This window comes from Nerophis lumbriciformis, linkage group LG06 (assembly GCF_033978685.3).
Source record: "Nerophis lumbriciformis linkage group LG06, RoL_Nlum_v2.1, whole genome shotgun sequence".
Taxonomy (NCBI): Eukaryota; Metazoa; Chordata; class Actinopteri; order Syngnathiformes; family Syngnathidae; genus Nerophis; species Nerophis lumbriciformis.
In genome coordinates, this window is record NC_084553.2 from 24153502 (window position 1) to 24175888 (window position 22387).

The 22387-nt window shown below is 41.8% G+C and overlaps 2 protein-coding genes across 3 annotated transcripts in view; one reads left to right on the forward strand and one right to left on the reverse strand.

The window, feature by feature from the left end:
* Positions 1-1832, reverse strand: part of calca (calcitonin/calcitonin-related polypeptide, alpha) — a 47568-nt gene extending 45736 nt beyond the window's left edge. The window contains exon 1 of the mRNA XM_061963941.1: positions 1757-1832. The gene's annotated coding sequence lies outside the window, so the exon portion shown is untranslated. The remainder of the gene's footprint in view (positions 1-1756) is intronic.
* cyp2r1 (cytochrome P450, family 2, subfamily R, polypeptide 1) lies at positions 1360-22063 on the forward strand. Of its 2 annotated transcripts, XM_061963939.1 has the most exons (5): positions 1360-1620; positions 1778-1919; positions 9491-10123; positions 16236-16565; positions 21000-22063. In XM_061963939.1, exons 1-5 carry the CDS (start codon positions 1381-1383, stop codon positions 21203-21205), a joined length of 1551 nt encoding a protein of 516 aa, XP_061819923.1. In that variant the 5' UTR covers positions 1360-1380; the 3' UTR covers positions 21206-22063. The 2 variants fall into 2 exon arrangements, with proteins under 2 accessions (XP_061819923.1, XP_061819924.1); XM_061963940.1 differs by lacking the exon at positions 9491-10123.
* The last annotated feature ends 324 nt before the right edge of the window (positions 22064-22387 follow it).

Here is a 22387-nt window from a genome sequence, read left to right on the forward strand (position 1 = left end):
CCATTTGAGTACTGGCGAGCGATCTCTGAATCCGGGAACATATCCCTCACGGATTTGTTGAAAACATCCGCAAATGAGAACGGGATGTTGCTTGCAAGGTGGCCCATAATACTGCGTTGCCGCCGCCTTGTGCTTCTCTGACCGTTCATGAGTGACTATATCCATTCGGCCACCGTGTTATGGGTTATTGATAAACCTATGGATAACGGAGACATATATAATAGTCTCCTTTTCAGGTGAGAGACGACGCTAAAGGCAGTGCCTTTAAGGCACGCCCCCAATATAGTTGTCCGGCTGGAAATCGGGAGAAATTCGGGAGAATGGTTGTCCCGGGAGATTTTCGGGAGAGGCACTGAAATTCAGGAGCCTCCCGGAAAATTCGGGAGGGTTGGCAAGTATATATATATATATATATATATATATATATATATATATATATATATATATACAAGAAATACTTGAAAATATATACACCCCCCGCACCCCAGATTGAAGCATACCTTTATAGTGACTTCCCAATATTTCTACACTAAAACTCTCTCCGAATTCGGAGGTCTCAAGGTTGGCAAGTATGCCCTCCATGGAATAAATGTGTATATTCCTCATGTAATGTTTCACCCCCATAAACAGCAACTAAGGCTTGTATGCACAAACCATGGATGTTTTTTTTCACATGCAGAATTACTTTCACATTCTAACTCAGGGGTCGGGAACCTTTTTGGCTGAGAGAGCCATGAAAGCCAAATATTTTAAAATGTATTTCCGTGAGAGCCATATAATATTTTTTAACACTGAATACAACTAAATGTGTGCATTTTTAAGTAAGACCAACATTTTTAGAGTACAATAAGGCTCTTATTCTTTTTAATAACATTGTTATTCTAAAGCTAACCAATAATAAATAAAATACTTCTTACCATTAATTCGACTTCTTGAACAGGTGCGGTAAAAAACGGATGGATGGATTAAAATGCATGAGAATGTTTTATATTTTGAACGTTATTTTTAACACTGATTACCAGCGGAATAATTGACTACTTATCGTGTTAAGCAATGTCAGCTAAGATTTATCTGAGAGCCAGATGCAGTCATCAAAAGAGTCACATTTGGCTCTAGAGCCATAGGTTCCCTACCCCTGTTCTAACTGCATATGCAACGAGGATAGTTGCGCACATTAGCTGTCTGCATACGTTTATAACGCCCCAGAATGATGGGAATTATTGATCAAGAGCAGAGCGAAGTTCAGCAACAGCTGACTTTCTGGCCAATCTTCGGCCAGAAGGCGGGGGATAGAAAAGGTGCAAGATGATACATATGTTCTCCGCAGCCTTGAGTTGAGCAGTCCGGGTCGGCGGTGCACGGAGCGCACATTCAGCCAAGATGGTCTCAATCAAACCCCCCTCGTCCCTGGCGCACATGTCGTGCACGCAGGCTCTGCTGGTCGGGGGCGGCGTGAGCGTCCTCCTGCTCGCCGTGCTGCTGCTCCGTCAGCTCGTCAAGCAGCGGAGACCCCCGGGCTTCCCCCCCGGGCCTTCCCCCATCCCTGTCATCGGCAGCATCCTGTCTCTGCTCACCGAGCCGCACGTCTTCCTCAAGAAGCAGAGTGAAGTTCACGGACAGGTACGCGCACGCTCACGGAGGCAGAAACGTGCAGAAAGTCTTCCGCCTCCTAACTTCTCATGTCGATGACTTGAAACCGTACGAGCTCATGCATTTAGTTCGTGTGCAGCCTGGGCACATTTTGCACCGGACTCACCTTGTCTTTTATGTGGTGCAGATTTTCAGTCTGGACCTGGGAGGAATCCTGACCGTGGTGCTAAACGGCTACGACAGTGTCAGAGAGTGTCTTTACCATCAGAGCGAAGTGTTTGCTGATAGACCGTCTTTGCCTCTCTTCAAGAAAATGACCAAAATGGGCGGTAAGATGCTTTACACATTATAAAAAGGTAACCTACAGCAGTGTTTGTCAACCTTTTCTGAGCTAAGGGACATTTTTTTCATTGAAAAAATGCAGAGGCACACCACCAGCAGAAAACATTAAAAAAATGAAACTCAGCAGCCGATATTGACAGTAAAAAGTTGTTGTCGCAATTGTTGGATATGAATTAAAACCATAACCAAGCATGCATCAAAGTCTCAAAGTAGGTGTACTGTCATGACCTGTCACATCACGACGTGACTTATTTGTATTTGTTTGGTGTTTTCCTGGGTGTAGTGTTTTAATTCTTGTCTTGCGCTCCTATTTTGGTGGCTTTTCCTGTTTTGTTGGTGTTTTCCTGTAGCAGTTCCATGTCTTCTTTGAGTACTAGTGCCCACACCTGCTTCGTTTTAGCAATCAAGACTATTTAAGTTGTGCGGATGCTATCCTTCTTTGTGGCAACATTGTTGATTGTCATGTCATGTACGGATGTGCTTTGTGGACGCCGTCTGCTCCACACGCTGTAAGTTTTTGCTGTCGTCCAGCATTCTGTTTTTGTTTACTTTGCAGCCAGTTTTAGTTTAGTTTTGCAAAGCCATCTCTAAGCTTCAATGCCTTTTCTTAGTGGCACTTAGCAGCACTCGCTTTTGTTTATTTTTGGTTTAAGTGCTAGATACCTTTTTACCTACACGCTGCCTCTCGCATATTGTGATCACCACAAACCATGTTCCCGACATCTACAAAGCAATTAGCTACCTGCTGCCACCTACTGATATGGAAGAGTATTACACGGTTATTCTGCCGAGCTCTAGACAGCACAGACACTCAACAATGGCACATTTGCGGATTATAATTACTGGTTTGCAAAACCCAATTAGGTGAAATTACTTAATCTCCCACGGCACACCAGACTGTATTTCAACCGCGGCACAGTGGTTGAAAAACAATGTCCTACACTGTCAACATTTACCTGCATTTCACAGCATTTAAGTTGTGTTTCACAGAAAAACATTGTAATCAAAATTTACTGTAACTTTAAAGTTAAAGTTAAAGTTAAAGTACCAATGATTGTCACACACACACTAGGTGTGGCGAAATTATTCTCTGCATTTGACCCATCACCCTTGATCACCCCCTGGGAGGTGAGGGGAGCAGTGGGCAGCAGCGGTGGCTGCGCCCGGGAATCATTTTGGTGATTTAACCCCCAATTCCAACCCTTGATGCTGAGTGCCAAGCAGGGAGGTAATGGGTCCCATTTTTATAGTCTTTGGTATGACTCGGCCGGGATTTGAACTCCCAACCTACCGATCTCAGGACGGACACTCTAACCACTAGGCCACTGAGTAGTATTTACAACAAATTGCTGCAAATATTACCGTTACCCTTAAAAAGGCAGTGTACTTTTTTGGACTTATGCCTATAGTTCACAATCCTTATGAGAAGCAAAAATAAAACATGTATTTTTTTAATGCATTCTAACTTGTAAGTAAATGTAAATAAAAGTCAACTTACAATGGAGCCAATGGGAGCCATGAAGTTATGACGTCATTGCATCTATTCCAAGCAAAAAACCCGATAAATAGCCGTCCAAAAAGCGCCAACAATACTCCATTTGCATTTTGTGACCTGAATATTAACCAAGTATTAGGGATATTGGTATTATGAGTGTTAACATTGAGGGCCTATTTTTAACGGCGCATTAATCAGAGAGAAGCAATTTCCTTATGCTGCTATATTGACATCATCAGCTAGCTGGTGAGCTGCTTCTTTGTCTCCTAGCTGGTGCAAGTTCATTTTAGATTGTAAATAATGCCCCTCACCTTGATAGTAGAAGGATGTGGACATAAACTGAGCAGTTTGTACACTTTGACAGTCAACTTAGACCCAGAAATGGGGGAAAATACACTTTGTTCCACCCCCTGTTTCTTCGTGAGGATTAAGTAAACGCTGTGATGCGTTTGTGAAATTAATGCGCCTTCGTGTGCTTAAAATGTGTGTGTAAAACCTTGATGGAGGTTTTTGGATGTTTTTTTAGAGCGATTTAAAGGCAGAATAGAGCGACTGCAAAATATTTCATTGTAAGCAGACTTTTGATCACATTTATTAATTAGTTAGAACGAATAAAAAAAGAAAGACAGTAGTGGTTAAAAGTTTACATACACTTGTAAAGAACATAATGTCATGGCTGTCTTGAGTTTCCAATTATTTCTACAACTCTTATTTTTTTGTGATAGAGTGATTGGAGAACATACTCTCTTCAAAAAACATTCATGAAGTTTTGTTATTTTATGAACTTATTATGGGTCTACTGAAAATGTGACCACATCTGCTGGGTCAAAAGTATACATACAGCAATGTTCATATTTGGTTACATGTCCCTTGGTAAGTTTCACTGCAATAAGGCGCTTTTGGTAGCCATCCACAAGCTTCTGGCAAGATTCTGGTTGAATTTTGCGCCCAAGACCCAAGCTCAATTTTTGTTTAATCTGACATCACATGGACAAAGATAAGACCTTCTGGAGGAAAGTTCGGTGGTCAGATGAAACAAAAATTGAGCTGTTTGGCCACAATACCCAGCAATATGTTTAAGTGTACAGCTCCACTAATGGACATTGGAGTGTTACTTTCAAAGGCAAAATTAAAGTATTGCTAGAAACATAATTTTATATGGGACTTTATTGTATTATATGTATAGTACAGGTTCCAAAAAGAAAAAAGCATAAAACACAGTATATTTAAATATACTAAATGTAAAAAAGGGAATAAATATTCAAAATAATCTAGTTTGGTTCCGCCATCATGAGCGCAACACAAGGTTCAATCAATCAATCAATCAATCAATGTTTATTTATATAGCCCTAAATCACAAGTGTCTCAAAGGGCTGCACAAGCCACAACGACATCCTCGGTACAAAGCCCACATAAGGGCAAGGAAATACTCACCCCAGTGGGACGTCGATGTGAATGACTATGAGAAACCTTGGAGAGGACCGCATATGTGGGTAACCCCCCCCCCTCTAGGGGAGACCGAAAGCAATGGATGTCGAGTGGGTCTGACATAATATTGTGAGAGTCCAGTCCATAGTGGATCCAACATAATAGTAAGAGTCCAGTCCATAGTGGGGCCAGCAGGACACCATCCCGAGCGGAGACGGGTCAGCAGCGCAGAGATGTTCCCAGCCGATGCACAGGCGAGCGGTCCACCCCGGGTCCCGACTCTGGACAGCCAGCACTTCATCCATGGCCACCAGACCTGTGCCCCCCCCCCCCCCCCCCCCCCCCCCCTCCACAAGGAAAAGGGGAGCAGAGGAGAAAAGAAAAGAAACGGCAGATCAACTGGTCTAACAGGGGGGCTATTTAAAGGCTAGAGTATACAAATGAGTTTTAAGATGGGACTTAAATGCTTCTACTGAGGTAGCATCTCTAATTGTTACCGGGAGGGCATTCCATAGTACTGGAGCCCGAATAGAAAACGCTCTATAGCCCGCAGACTTTTTTTGGGCTCTGGGAATCACTAATAAGCCGGAGTTCTTTGAACGCAGATTTCTTGCCGGGACATATGGTACAATGCAATCGACAAGATAGGACGGAGCTAGACCGTGTAGTATTTTATACGTAAGTAGTAAAACCTTAAAGTCACATCTTAAGTGCACAGGAAGCCAGTGCAAGTGAGCCAGTATAGGCGTAATACGATCAAACTTTCTTGTTCTTGTCAAAAGTCTAGCAGCCGGTTGTAAAAGTTTCAACTGCAATTCTTAATAAGATGTCAAAAGCAAACTGAAATCAAATACACACCGCTGAAAGATTGATCAATACCTATTTATGATGATTTATCAAAATATAAAAGAAATATACCTGAACAGAACGCTCATGATGGTTACACCAAAAAGTAACGTTATGAATCGCCTTTTTTCAAGTTTTTGGGGCATTTTTATGCTATTTCCAAGCATCTCCTTTTTATTATCGTTGATTTTAAATGGTCAAACTAATGCATATTATACATGCATGCCCTAGTAAACAAAAAAAAGTCATATTTATTTTGATTGTTACATTTTGAAGTACATTTGTGCAGGTGGGTGCGAATGTACCCATTACCAGAGCTGTACACTTAAAGGAGAAAAGGTGAGGTCTATACGTCAAGCATGGTGATGGTAGTATTATGCTCTGGACCTGTTTTGCTGCCAATGGAACTGGTGCTTTACAGAGAGTAAATAGGACAATGAAAAAGGAGGATTACGTCAAATTCTTCAGGACAACCTAAAATCATCAGCCCGGAGGTTGGGTCTTGGGCGCAGTAGGGTGTTCCAACAGGACAATGACCCCAAACACACATCAAAAGTGGTAAAGGAATGGCTAAATCAGGCTATAATTAAGGTTTTAGAATGGCTTTCCCAACAAGTATGTGCTCCAATCACTCTATCACAAAAAATAAAAGTTGTAGAAATTATTGTAAACTCAACACAGCCATGACATTATGTTCTTTACAACTGTATGTAAACTTTTAACCACGACTGTATGTGTTATTGTCTTACATAAGGATTGTGAGTGATAGACTTTTCTTTTTTTAAAGAGCAGTTCTTAGAGGGGTGTCCAAGAAAATCGATTTTTGAATGAATCGTGATTCTTATGTGTAACGATTTTTAATCATAATTTAATATATATGTATTTATAGTAGGGATGTCTGATAATATCGGCCTGCCGATACTATCGGCCGATAAAGGTGCTAAAATGTAATATCGGAAATTATCGGTATCGTTTTTTTTATTATCGGTATCGTTTGTTTTTTTTTTGTTTTTTTTGTTTTTGTTTTTTTTGTTTTGTTTTTTTTATTAAATCAACATAAAAAACACAAGATACACTTACAATTAGTGCACCAACCCAAAAAACCTCCCTCCCCCATTTACACTCATTCACACTCATTCACACAAAAGGGTTGTTTTTTTCTGTTATTAATATTCTGGTTCCTACATTATATATCAATATATATCAATACAGTCTGCAAGGGATACAGTACGTAAGCACACATGATTGTGCATGCTGCTGGTCCACTAATAGTACTAACCTTTAACAGTTAATTTTACTCATTTTCATTAATTACTCGTTTCTATGTAACTGTTTTTATATTGTTTTACTTTATTTTTTTTATTCAAGAAAATGTTTTTAATTTATTTATCTTATTTTATAATTTAAAAAAAAAAAGTACCTTATCTTCACCATACCTGGTTGTAAATTAGGCATAATAATGTGTTAATTCCACGACTGCATATATCGGTTGATATCGGTATCGGTTGATATCGGTATCGGTAATTAAAGAGTTGGACAATATCGGATATCGGCAAAAAGCCATGATCGGACATCCCTAATTTATAGTTATATATACGTATTGTTTTGTTTAGATTTTTTCCAAAATCTGTCCCGTTCAGCCACTTCAGTTAAGGTTTGGGTAGAATTGTATCCAACAAAAGCAGTTTTCAGTAATATATAAATGTATCAAAGCTGTTTATGTATTTTATGGAGGAATGTAGTTGTAATGTAATCATAGAACTGGCACCCAATGTTAGTAAAAATGTATTGATTTTGAATCGAGAATCGATTTGGAATCTTATCGTTACCCCCAAGAAACGAATTGAATCGAATCATTCGGTGCCCAAAGATTCACAGCCCTAGCAATTCCCCTATTACAGTATATAACAGTCTTATTTCGCAGAAAAACACTGAAATTAAAATTTACTGTGGCCTTACAATGGGCAACACGGTGGACAGGGGTTAGTGCTGGTGCCTCACAATAAAAATGTCCTGGGTTCGATCCATTGCATGTTCTCCCCGTGACTGCGTGGGTTCTTCCCACCTCCAAAGACATGCACCTGGGGATAGGTTGATTGGCAACACTAAATGGTCCCTAGTGTGTGAATGTGAGTGTGAATGTTGTCTGTCTATCTGTGTTGGCCCTGTGATGAGGTGGTGACTTGTCCATCTTCCGCCCGAATGCAGGAGGGACAAGCGGTAGGAAATGGATGGATGGATGGACGTATTCTTACAACAAATTACCCTAAAAATAACAGTACCCTTACATTTTGCTGAATTTAACTTCACAGTAAATTACTGTGAATGTTAGTGTGGAAGTAATGTAATTATTAGACAGTATTTTACTGTGAAATTACAATGAAAATGTTCACAGTGTAAGAACACAAACAATAACAATGGTTACAATAGTGTTGCAAGTGTGCTTTAAAGGCCTACTGAAACCCACTACTACCGACCACGCAGTCTGATAGTTTATATATCAATGATGAAATCTAAACATTGCAACACATGCCAATACTAAAGTGCAATTTTAAATTTTGCGCGAAATATCCTGCTGAAAACGTCTCGGTATGATGACGCCTGCGCGTGACGTCACGGATTGTAGAGGACATTTTGGGACAGCATGGTGGCCAGCTATTAAGTCGTCTGTTTTAATCGCAAAATTCCACAGTATTCTGGACATCTGTGTTGGTGAATCTTTTGCAATTTGTTCAATGAACAATGGAGACAGCAAAGAAGAAAGCTGTAGGTGGGAAGCGGTGTATTGCGGCAGACGTTGTGCCGGACAACGCACCCCCGCCGTAGAATGCACCCCTTGACTGTAACACAGCCGGTGTTTTATTGTTTACATTCCCGGAAGATGACAGTCAAGCTTTACCATTGGCCTGTGGAGAACTGGGACAATAGAGACTCTTACCAGGAGGACTTTGAGTTGGATACGCAGACACGGTACTGTGAGTACGCATGCAGCTGCGGCTTCCAAACATTTGATCGCTTGCCCATACGTGCGTGCCGCTATGTGCATGTCACGTACGTAACTTTGGGGACTTTGGGGAAATATATGTGCTGTATGAACTTTGGGCTGTGGGATTGAGTTGTATTGGCGGGTTATATGGACGGGAGGGGGGAGGTGTTTGTTATGCGGGATTAATTTGTGGCATATTAAATATAAGCCTGGTTGTGTTGTGGCTAATAGAGTATATATATGTATTGTGTTTATTTACTGTTTTAGTCATTCCCAGCTGAATATCAGGTCCCACCCGCCTCTCACAGCATCTTCCCTATCGGAATCGCTCCCACTGCCCTCTAGTCCTTCACTCTCACTTTCCTCATCCACAAATCTTTCATCCTCGCTCAAATTAATAGGGAAATCGTCGCTTTCTCGGAATCTCCGAATCGCTCTGGCTGCTGGTGGCCATGATTGTAAACAATGTGCAGATGTGAGGAGCTCCACAACCTGTGACGTCACGCTACTCGTCTGCTACTTCCGGTGCAGGCAAGGCTTTTTTATCAGCGACCAAAAGTTGCAAACTTTATCGTCGATGTTCTCTACTAAATCCTTTCAGCAAAAATATGGCAATATCGCGAAATGATCAAGTATGACACATAGAACGGACCTGCTATCCCCGTTTAAATAAGAAAATCGCAATTCAGTAGGCCTTTAAAAGGGTTTGTGGGCAGAAGCCAACAAAATCAAACAAGCTGATGGCTCCTGCTTGGTTGACTTGAACTGCAATAACTAAGAGTTCACCCGACTGTCTCCTCAAGGTCTCCTCAATTGCAAATACGGCAAAGGCTGGATCGAACATCGCAAACTGGCCTGCAACTCCTTCCGCTACTTCGGCAGCAGTCAGAGCCTCTTCGAAAAAAAGATCTCGGAGGAGTGCATGTTCTTTGTGGACGCCATCGACAAGCACAAGGGCAAGCCCTTCAACCCCAAACACCTGGTTACCAACGCCGTATCCAACATCACCAACCTGATCATATTCGGACAGCGCTTCAGCTACGACGACCGAAACTTTCAGCACATGATCGAGATCTTCAGCGAGAACGTGGAGCTGGCGGTGAGCAGCTGGGCTTTCCTCTACAACGCCTTCCCTTGGATCGAGTACTTGCCATTCGGGAAGCACCAGAAGCTCTTCCGCAACGCCGCTGAGGTGTACGACTTCCTGCAGCAGATCATCAAGGACTTTTCTCGAGGCAGAGTGTCTCACGTACCTCGACACTACGTCGACGCCTACTTGGACGATTTGGAGCAGAACGCGGCAAACCCAAATTCTTCCTTTTCCTTTGAGAACCTCATCTATTCAGTGGGGGAACTCATCATTGCTGGCACCGAGACCACCACCAACACCCTGAGATGGGCCATGCTCTACATGGCGCTCTACCCCAACATACAAGGTCAGATATCAAAACTTTTTTTACCACAGCACTTAAAGGGGAACTGCAGGTTTTTTGGAATTTTTCCTATCATTCACAAACATTATGTGAAACGAGAACACGTTTTTCTCTTTTTTTGTGCATTTTTAATTCTAAAAAAGGACAGGATGGCTAACAATGTAGCTAATGGGATTAATCTATTCCGCCTATAAACCCCTCTAAAAACATCCAAAAACCGCCAACAATACTCTATTTATAAGCAGTGACCCGCATATTAACCAAGTATAAGCAACATTTTATTGTAAATCTAACACCAACACCGACTCAGTGACCTAGTGGTTAGAGTGTCCGCCCTGAGATCGGTAGGTTGTGAGTTCAAACCCCGGCCGAGTCATACCAAAGACTATAAAAAGGGGACTCATTACCTCCCTGCTTGACACTCAGCATCAAGGGTTGGAATTGGGGGTTAAATCACCAAAAATGATTCCCGGGCGCGGCCACCGCTGCTGCCCACTGCTCCCCTCACCTCCCAGGGGGTGATCAAGGGTGATGGGTCAAATGCAGAGATTAATTTCGCCACACCTAGTGTGTGTGTGACAATCATTGGTACTTTAACTTTAACTTTTTAAGTGACTATGTTTAGTAACTACTGCAGGTATTGGTTGTATTTACCTGAGGTCACGTCGGGCTCATTAACTATTCGAGGCTCGAAGTGGTGGTCAAGCAACCCTCTGCTGTCAAAGTGTCTTGGGTGGCATTTTGGCTTCTCTGAAAGAAAAATGCCCCATGTTGGCGTTGTTTTAGATAGATCGATAGGCTGTTGCAACTGTTCAAATCGCAAAAAGGATAAAAGTTTCTTCGGAGTTCCTCGAGAGGGAATCAAGAAGGGCAAAAAGAGTCCAAGATTTTTCAAAACCTCGACGACAAACGCACAAGTTTGCAGTGATCACTTTGTTAAAGCTTTGTTTGATATTCTTTTAACGTTTAGAATTTCCCATTGAAGTGTTATGTTGATATTATTTGTATTTTATCTTGTTTCTTAAAACACATGTTTGAGTGTTTGGTAAACCATCAACTCGGCGAGTCTAAATAAAGGAATGCAAATGTGAGCAAAACTTAAAAGAGTTAAGATTTTACCAAAGGCAGCAATCATAAATGAAGCTTTCAGCACATACACAATGTTGACATCTATAGTTGTATTTTGATAAAGAAGGGGAAAAACACGCATACCCTTAATGACACATGCAACAACTATTGAGGCTACATAGCCGAAAATTTCCATTTAGGCACAGTAAGCAGGGATCACTTCTCCATCTTCTTTCACAACCTGTCAGGTCTTCAGGGGTGTCTCCGATCTTCTTCATGAGAGATTAACATAATGGGAAAATGAAAAACAGTGACTCAAGGCTATGGAGTGCTACCCGTATGTTTACAAGGACGCATCCTCACAAGACGCAAAGTTAAATCACAAAATGCAACCTTCATTTATCTGGGAGAGTTTTGATACTAATTTTCTTGACCCAACCACACACAAAGAAGCTGTAAACCTCCGTGCTTTTCCAAGCTTGCACCTGTTTTGTCAAGTATAATGGCGGCTGGAGCACAAAATAATTGGAACGCGACCGACAGATAATCCGTAAGATCACTCGACAAATCTTTTTTTGATAAAGTATAAGGATCGATTCTATTGCATAGTTTGATTTTTTTTTACTCGTATCTGCTTTTAGCGGTTATATCTTAGCCCCTTGCATCCTCAGATAGTTTGCACACTGTTTGCTGCTCGGTCGCCATGTTGGTTTGGTTGACCACCACTTAAGTAAAAAAGTCACATGACTGAATACAAATAATTGACATACATAGCTGTTGCATCGCCTCTGAGTTGGTAAAAGATTGTGTTAGATTATAGTCTGTAGAGTAGAAAGTTCCAGCCGAAGACGCGACAAAATGCAGGTTAACACTAAGCATTTTTTGCCTGAGGAGTGACTATTATGATGAAATTATCATCAAATCAGGGAACACCAGTCTTGTGCTGAAAGACATAAACATCCCATCAGTCTGCATCCCAGTGACAGGAGATATTGTACAGTATGTGATTGGTTTATTATGTTTGTTGTTTGTATTTCTTGTTTAGCACTTAGCTAGTACTATGATTAGTGTACAAGCTACATGATGCTTAGTAGTTCACTAGAGCATGATGTGCTTACCACACAGCTTCCTAAACTTGTAGCTCCTCCTTATATTCAGGCTCAAAAATATAAGGTTCTGGATCATCATTTGTCCCAAAGTAGTTGTCGTTTGCCATGATTAGTAGTAGTTGTTGTTGCTGGGATGGCGTGGCGCGGTTGGGAGTGTGGCCGTGCCAGCAACCTGAGGGTTCCTAGTTCAATCCCCACCTTCTACCAACCTCGTCACGTCTGTTGTGTCCTTGAGCAAGACACTTCACCCTTGCTCCTGATGGGTCGTGGTTAGGGCCTTATGGCAGCTCCCGCCATCAGTGTGTGAATGGGTGAATGTGGAAATAGTGTCAAAGCGCTTTGAGTACCTTGAAGGTAAAAAAGCGCTATACAAGTATAACCCAATTACCATTTATTTTTGAAGGAAATAGCGAACATTGCGATGCGCTCTGTGAACTCAAAGAAAAAGTTCTGGCAATGCTTAAAATGACCAAAATATGTTACATATTACATGCTATTGTGAATGTGCCAATTACTGCATTACATACATATTTACAGCATGTATATAAAACTTTTTTGAGTTTTTTAGAGCACCATTATCTGCATCTTGCGAGCAGTTTTTCCCTATTTAGAATGCACAAAAAAGCGAAAGACATATGTGTAATTTGCTGGCATAGGGATTGTGAACGACACACAAAATAAAATGAATAGAAAAAGAGGAGCTAACTAACTTATGTTCTCGTAGCTTGTGTGACTGACTCTGGGTCTTTACGTTCACCTCCTAAAAAATCTTGCTTGACATCAACTGTGGTTGGTCAGCTTAGTTCAGGGTTTTCCATCCTATCAGTCCTTTGCCCCGACTCACAACTGTCCTTTGCCAATGTCTTCTTCTCCGGTTTCAAAGCAATATGTACAACAGAAGTGACCGTTGTTTGAAAAAAGATTAGTTCCAGCTCCAACAGCAATATGGATCTCGCCATTGTGTACTAAAACTACTACACAGAGGAAGCTGATAGCTTGTCAACGAAACACTGGCCTTCAAAAGGCATTCGAAGGGTTAAAATATATATATTTTTAAAGTTGATTAAGAGATCGGAGCAAAAAAAAGTCAGATTTTTTTTTTTTAATCTAAAATGTTTTATGCCTTTAAAAATTGAAAGGTTTTTATTACCTGTTTGGCTTTAGGGTATTGTCTAATAACTGCAAGTATATTGTACACCGGGAAAATAATTGGATATTGGAATTTTAAATTGTTACATAAAAAAATGATCTTTGTAAAAATCATGTAACTGAGTAAGACAACAAAATCTATGGCCAAAATACAGCAACCATTTACTGAAAGAACAAAAGGGTCAACTTTTGTCCCCATGAGGTATCAAATAATAATTTACAATGTGAGAGGCTGGATAGCTAATGGGTAATATAGATGATGCACACATATACACATATGCTCTTTATTGTCATTGCACAAGTACAACAACATTTCATTTTCACCACACACCTGTTCAAGATTAGACAAAAATTGTACAGGAACAGAACAGGAACAGTGATCGGTCGTCGTCCCGTACGGCGTCCCGTAAAAAGTGGGAAAAGGCAGACGTTGGGGGATGAGTAAAAACGTAGATCTCAGACTGGGCTCCCATAGAGAAGGCGGCACGGACTGGGGCCGAGAAAAAAAACTTGATAGCCAATATGCACATATACACATGTTGACACAGAAACCACAAGACTTGCAACAGGAAGGGAGGGGGCAGGGATCTGGCTCGAAGCTGCCAGCCACTAGGGGCTCTGCTCTGTTGTCCATCATACCACATGGGCTGAAGCTGTGGCAAAGGCGTGGGGTTGGGGGTATGTTTGCATGTGTAGCCATGGTCCATGACGTGTGTGTTAAGTCTGTAGGCCTGGAGTCCCTCTGCTTGCGGTGGCAAAGAAACAGAGATTATCTTTCCAGGTGTTGTATGAAGGAGTTTGTTTCGTCTTCGCTGCACTGTACTCAAGGGAAATCTTGAAGCAACAACCCCGCCACGTTACAGCCATTGAAAACAATCAAGATTAGAATGGTTGTGAAAAAAAACTAATTTAAACTTTTTACTTTAATTGTCTATTTCTGGTACTCAAATTCATCCTGCAGGGCAAACTGTTCGATGTTATCCAAAATCACCAGAGTCTGAGTGTCCAGAGTGTCCACATTTGTGGCAGCTATGGGATACTTTGAATGGCTGCTAACATCTACCACGTTGTTGATACATCAGAGCAACGCTACTCAATCAGCAGATGTCTTGTTATCACGATTCCAAAAAGGTAGATATCCTCAACATTCTCGATCGAATGGCTCATCACACATGCGGCCCTCCTCTTCTCCTAAAAGTCTGCCGCGTGTCCAGCAACAACCGTTCCGACAGGACTGTCAGGTTCCCCTGAGCCAGAGATCTTGTCAAGCAAGCAAGTTCATTAATTCCATTGCTTAGATTTTGGAGAGCAGTGCAAAAAGAGGCAACATGAGAGTCAAACAAGACAGGACGAGACAAAGAGGAAAACGGGGAATTGATTGATTGATTGAAACTTTTATTAGTAGATTACACAGTACAGTACATATTCCGTACAATTGACCACTAAATGGTAACACCCCAATAAGTTTTTCAACTTTTTTAAGTCGGGGTCCACGTAAATCAATTCATGGTAAAGATGGAAGACATGGAGGGCGTGCGACCGCCTTTGCCAAGAGTCAAGAGAGAGAAAAGATATATATATATATATATATATATATATATATATATATATATATATATATATATATATATATATATATTGCCATTTACCTTGAATGGGGATCCCCTTGCATCATTCATTACTCATTTAGTTATCCAGCACCTCACAATGTGAAGCTGTACAGTTTTATGACATGAATTGTTCACTAACTTGCATACGTACCCCTAAGATGCTTACATTATTCACTAGATATTATGAAAACATTACGTATCCACTTAAAAATCTTAAAAATTACTGATTTTTTTGTAATACTTCCATGATACATTTCGGTGTTGTCAGTTAAATTTCTGTGTAATCTGTCTTACAAGAAGAGCATAATGAGCATTTATGAGTCAATTGCATTATGATCCATGCGATTTCAAACGGCCAAAACATTTCCCATATTTCTCAATCAATTCAAAACATTCTAACATCAACAAAGTCCATTAACTCAGGATATTTTAAGCGATCTATTTGTTTATGTCCGAAAAACACCCGGTTGTTTCACTTTTGCGTAAAACACTTGTCAGTATTCTCTTTTTACTTCATCATTACTCAATAGATTCAAACCGTTGCAAAGTCAAAACGCTTCCTGATAATTTGAGTCAATTGCTAGCATGCTCATTATTAGCATGTTAAAAGTTAGCATGCATCAAGTAACAAAATATTAGCTTGCTAGGTATTTTCATATGCTGGTATACGCCTCAAAGTCAAATATTTTGTTTTGACACATGCTAAATGTTAAAATGCTGACCTAAGCATGCTAGGTTTTTAGCTAATTTTGCAGATATACACCTCAGAGTCAAATATTTTTTTACTTCACACTTGTTAACATGCTAATGTTAGCATGTTTCTTTTTTAGCTAATTTTGCAGTTACATACCTCAGAGTCAAATATTGTATTTCATGCATGTTAACTTTTTTAAAAATTGATGTTATCTGGTTAGCGTGCTTTCAATTCCGCTTTTCTCCCAAAATTGCATTTATAGTTATTGCCTTTCTTCTTTGATTGGCTATGGGAGGTCACATTGTTTTTCTACCTGACAGGTAGATAAATAGTGTACAAAAGTAGTCAGAAGAGCATACTAGTCTTTGACATAAAATGATTGGAGCCTGGATGCCAAGAGTGAGTGCTAGTTTGCTGCCTTATCATTAGCTAATGTGCTATGTGAATGGTTACTAACAGTGTGTGTCTTATTGTGTGCTATAAAGAGAGGGTGCACAGGGAGATCGACAGCGTGCTGGCTAATGGCCGGGCCCCGTCTTTGGAGGACAAACACAAGATGCCCTTCGTGGAAGCCGTCCTGCACGAGATCCTGCGCTTCTGCAATATTGTTCCCCTTGGCATTTTCCGAGCCACCACGCAGGATGCACAAGTGAACGGCTACACCATTCCCAAAGGCACCATGGTGATCACTAACCTGTATTCCGTGCACTTTGACGAGAAATACTGGACCGACCCAGGAGTTTTCTCACCGCACAGGTTTCTGGACAGCAATGGTAACTTTGTGAGACGTGAAGCCTTCCTGCCATTTTCACTCGGTTAGTATCTTCTTTAGGCCTTTGACAGGCTAATATCAATATGATTATCATCTTTTGGTTGGGTGGTACATGCAACGCAAACTTAGTAGACGAAATCCAAAATGCACGAGGTGTATCAAAAGTCTGCATTTTCAAGGGTCCTGTAGCAGGGTATTATAGCAACTATTTCAAATTGTAAGTTGCACTCAATCATACAGAGAAGTGTTACTAATACAGTAGGGAAGGGATTCATATGCCACCATTCCTGGGTGGAACTCACGTGAATGGATGAGAGGGGGTTAACCATTTTGAAATGCATTCTGCTGAAAATGATATAAAGCGCCACTCGGCATAGCAACTGACGCTGTGGTCAAAGTTGGAATTGCCACAAAACACATTTTAAGACATTCAACACTTTACTGCCATCTGGCGAGTAAAGTGGACAGTGCACACCCCAAATTTGTCACATTTCATGTGTCAGGTAAACCGAGACGAAAGGGGTCATATGAATCCCCTTCCTACTGTATTTTGGAACTTTTATATAGTTAGGTGAGGTAATCAACAATAACGAAAATCCATGATGTTTTGGCTTTTTAAGGTAAAAGTCGCGTAAAACGTTAGCATGCTAATGGTAGCCTCCTATGGCATACTTGCCAACCTTGAGACCTTTGAATTCAAGAGATTGGTGGAGGGTGGGGGGGGGGGGGGGGGGGGGGGTGTTGAGGTGTGGGGGGTGGGGTTTGGTGGTAGCGGGGGTGTATATTGTAGCCCGGAAGAGTTAGGGATGCAAGGGATTCTGGGTATTTGTTCTGTTGTGTTTATGTTGTGTTACGGTGCGGATGTTCTCCCAAAATGTGTTTGTCATTTTTGTTTGGTGTGGGTTCACAGTGTGGCGCATATTTGTAACAGTGTTAAAGTTGTTTATACGGCCACCCTCAGTGGGACCTGTATGGCCGTTGATTAAGTATGCCTTGTGTGTGTAAAAGCCGTAGATATTATGTGACTGGGCCGGCACGCTGTTTGTATGGAGAAAAAGCGGACGTGACGACAGGTTGTAGAGGACGCCAAAGGCAGTGCCTTTAAGGCACGCCCCCAATAATGTTGTCCGGGTGGAAATCGGGAGAAATTCGGGAGAATGGTTGCCCTGGGAGATTTTCGGGAGGGGCACTGAAATTCGGGAGTCTCCCGGAAAAATCGGGAGGGTTGGCAAGTATGTCCTATGGTAACATGGGGACAGTTAGCATATTTTTAAGTTGGCAGCAAGTAACAAAATTCATGACTAATAGGTTACAATGTTCAAAATGACCTAAAATGCTAGCATAAAAAGTTAGCAATGCTAATATTCACATAGAGTATGATGTTGCACTTCATTTACTGAGAGGTGTTACTAATATTTTGGCACTTTTGTTTAACAGTAAGGAAATCCATGATTTGTTGGCATTAAAGGCAAAATGTTAGCATGCTAATGTTAGCATAGCATGCTAAGATAGGGACATTTAACATACTTCCAAGTTGCTGCCAAGTAACGAATGATTAATAGGTTAAAACATACTTAATAAGCTAAAATGATATGATATGAGAACAGTTAGCATACTTGCAAGATGGGACCAAGTAACAAAATCAATGATTATTCGTATAAAATAAGCTAAAATGCTGGAACATATTACAAACCCTGTTTCCATATGAGTTGGGAAATTGTGTTAGATGTAAATATAAACGGAATACAATAATTTGCAAATCATTTTCAACCCATATTCAGTTGAATATGCTACAAAGACAACATATTTGATGTTCAAACTGATAAACTTTATTTTTTTTGCAAATAATCATTAACTTTAGAATTTGATGCCAACAACACGTGACAAAGAAGTTGGGAAAGGTGGCAATAAATACTGATAAAGTTGAGGAATGCTCATCAAACACTTATTTGGAACATCCCACAGGTGAACAGGCAAATTGGGAACAGGTGGGTGCCATGATTGGGTATAAAAGTAGATTCCATGAAATGCTAAGTCATTCACAAACAAGGATGGGGCGAGGGTCACCACTTTGTCAACAAATGTGTGAGCAAATTGTTGAACAGTTTAAGAAAAACCTTTCTCAACCAGCTATTGCAAGGAATTTAGGGATTTCACCATCTACTAGAGATGCGCGGATAGGCAATTATTTCATCCGCAACCGCATCAGAAAGTCGTCAACCATCCGCAATCCACCCGATCTAACATTTGATCAGAACCGCATCCGCCCGCATCCGCCCGTTGTTATATATCTAATATAGACGATGCAAGGCATTAGTGAGGTTATAAAGCTTTTGCCTGTTAAAGAAAGGAGACTGATCCAATGCAGCACAGACATTTGCGTGCCACGCTGTCACGACCCAGACGCACACCAGTGCGCAATCATATGGGAGCCGCGCTGAGCGCACCTCCAAGCGCGTCTCGCTGCCGGCGACGGCCGGGTATATGGGCCCGACGCTCCAGCGCCATCCATTTTCAAGGCTAGTTGATTCGGCAGGTGGGTTGTTACACACTCCTTAGCGGGTTCCAACTTCCATGGCCACCGTCCTAGCTGCTGTCTATATCAACCAGGGTGAGCCCCACCCCTTTCGTGAGCGCACTGCGCGTGGAGTGACCCCTGTTACGCGCCCCCGGCAACAGGGGTGGCGGGCAGGTAAGCTGCGCGGGCGGAGCGCGCGGAGTGACCCCTGTTACGAGCCCCCGGCCACGGGGGTGGCGGGCAGGTAAGCTGCTTACCTGCTGTGCGTGACGCCGGCCGCGGCGAAGGCGGACGAGGCGGGGTGTCGGTGCGGTGGGCGCGGTGGTGACCCTGGACGTGCGTCGGGCCCTTCTCGCGGATCGCCTCAGCTACGGCTCCCGGTGGGGCCCTCTCGGGGGAAGGGGCCTCGGTCCCGGACCCCGGCGAGGCGTCCCTTCTCCGCTCCGTAAAAGTGTCCATCTCTTTTTTTTTTTTTCTGCTGTTGTGGCATATGCTGCAGGTGCCTGCTCGTTTTTCGTATGTGGGTAACAACATTTAGCTATGTATATATATTTCCGAATTGGTTTAACTGCCACCCGCCTGAATCTATTTAAAATCTAATTTTTTTTTAACCACCCGACCCGACCCGCGGATAAAATCTAATTTTTTTTAATTTTATCCGCCCGATCCGCGGACTCCGCGGTTGTGCCCGCAAACCGCGCATCTCTACCATCTACGGTCTGTAATATCATCAAAGGGTTCAGAGAATCTGGAGAAATCACTGCACGTAAGCAGCTAAGCCCGTGACCTTTGATCCCTCAGGCTGTACTGCATCAGCAAGTGACATCAGTGTGTAAAGGATATCACCAAATGGGCTCAGGAACACTTCAGAAACCCACTGTCAGTAACTACAGTTGGTCGCTACATCTGTAAGTGCAAGTTAAAACTCTCCTTTGCAAGGCAAAAACCGTTTATCAACAACACCCAGAAATGGCGTCGGCTTTGCTGGGCCTGAGCTCATCTAAGATGGACTGATACAAAGTAGAAAAGTGTTCTGTGGTCTGACTAGTCCACATTTCAAATTGTTTTTGGAAACTGTGGACGTCGTGTCCTCCAGACCAAAGAGGAAAAGAACCATCCAGATTGTTATTGGCGCAAAGTTGAAAAGCCAGCATCTGTGATGGTATGGGGGTGTATTAGTGCCCAAGACATGGGTAACTTACACATCTGTGAAGACACCATTAATGCTGAAAGGTACATACAGGTTTTGGAGCAACATATGTTGCCATCCAGGCAACGTTACCATGGACGCCCCTGCTTATTTCAGCAAGACAATGCCAAGCCACGTGTTACATCAACGTGGCTTCATAGTAAAAGAGTGCGGGTACTAGACTGGCCTGCCTGTAGTCCAGACCTGTCCCCCATTGAAAATGTGTGGCGCATTATGAAGCCTAAAATACCACGACAGAGACTCCCGGACTGTAGAACAACTTAAGCTGTACATCAAGCACCTGAGAAGCTTCAAAAATGTGTCTCATCAGTTCCCAAACGTTTACTGAGTGTTGTTAAAAGGAAAGGCCATGTAACACAGTGGTGAACATGCCCTTTCCCAACTACTTTGGCACGGTTTGCAGCCATGAAATTCTAAGTTAATTATTATTTGCAAAAAAAAAATAAAGTTTATGAGTTTGAACATCAAATATGTTGTGTTTGTAGCATATTCAACTGAATATGGGTTGAAAAGGATTTGCAAATCATTGTATTCTATTTATATTTACATCTAACACAATTCCCCAACTCATATGGAAACGGGGTTTGTAAAAACAGCCCTCAGTATGAGCACGACATTCACAACAAAAACGTATTCTAAGATGTAGTGCTCTCTGACCAACCAATAAAATGTAATTATTTGACTTCATCTGTTTGTACCTAAATTTGTAAGAGTTTAAATTCAGACTTTTTATTTTTCCCATCTCCCAGGGAGGCGCCACTGTGTCGGTGAGCGTCTGGCCCGGATGGAGATGTTTCTCTTCTTCACCACTCTGCTCCAGAGGTTCCACCTTCAGTTCCCGCCAGGTAGCGTTCCCACGGTGGCTCCCAAACTGGGCATGACTTTGCAGCCAAAGCCTTACTCCATCTGCGCCATCCGCAGGCAGCACTTTGGAGACACTCCTTATGGCATGTAGGCAAGCAGTGCAGAGACTTCATGTTCAAATTCAATCCACAAATCTACTCTTGTACAGCAACTCCACAGCACACACAGGGGCATGTAAGACTGCAGCACTCTGGATTTCAGCAGTGCATTATTTTTGGACTCGTTCTTACACACGCGTGATGCAGTTTACTTGCTTCTTACCAAATCTTTGTACTGGGCAATATGCATGTTTGCACTAAAGGCACAATGCTGTGCAAAGACAGACATGTTATCGATGGAGTTCTGCGTAGCACGCAGCAGTTCTGAGCACAGGACACAAAATGCCTATGAACCTTAACGATCCAGGGATGTGTTGGGTGGAAGTCAATGATTGATACTAAGTACACACGTGGTGGTTCACAGCCCTCATCCTTCTCAGGGCAGCGTCAGGCCAGACAAACGACCTGTGAGCAGAGACGAGACTTTCCAGGAATGTTCCGCACACTGTATGCTTAGGCTGGATAGGGACCAGCTTTACTTCATGTAAACTGACTTTGACTCTGCCTCCAGGGAGAGTTCTTTTTGGAAAAACCTTTGCCAATGCAAAAGAAGGTGAATTTCTAGAATTGTTGGTTTGTATACCCTCTGATGGTGCTTGTCAGTACTTACTAAGTCTTTTATATTGATGGGAATTTGTGTTCAACGACACAACTCTTAAAGTGTCTTCCCATTTTGTACATTTTCTATTCAATACTTGAAGAATCAAAGGGTAAGCGAGGACCACAACTTAGTAAACGGTAATAAATGACTATGTTGGACTTGCAAGTTTGACATGTCATGACTTGAATTATTTGATGTTGTTTTGTCAATTACAATACCAATTGTGAAAAGTATTAAACTTGTTCATGTGTCTGTGTCATCTTCATCAGTGGGAATTATTATGATTAAATGGATGACTGGTGGTCTAGTGCCTTTAACCTTTGAGGATCCCCCAAGTGTGGTGAATGTTATAGGTCCTGGGGACCCAAAAGGATTTAAATCATAAAAGTCTTAAAAGTAAGTCATATATATTAATATATTTCTACTTTTTAAATGCTTAAATCTCTACTTCGGATCTATCTGTCAAAAAAACTTACTTGTTTTTTTTTATATGTCCATTTTGTGAAAGAAAACTAATTTTTTTCTTATGGCAAAAACTTAAACGATATGCAATATTTGTGAACGCATGCACAAT

Coding starts and splice junctions, on each gene's coding strand:
- cyp2r1 (XM_061963939.1), top strand. CDS start 1,381: ATGGTCTCAATCAAACCCCCCTCGTCCCTGGCGCACATGTCGTGCACG. Junction 10,124..16,235: donor GCTCTACCCCAACATACAAG/GTCAGATATCAA, acceptor TGTGCTATAAAG/AGAGGGTGCACAGGGAGATC. Junction 16,566..20,999: donor CTTCCTGCCATTTTCACTCG/GTTAGTATCTTC, acceptor CCCATCTCCCAG/GGAGGCGCCACTGTGTCGGT.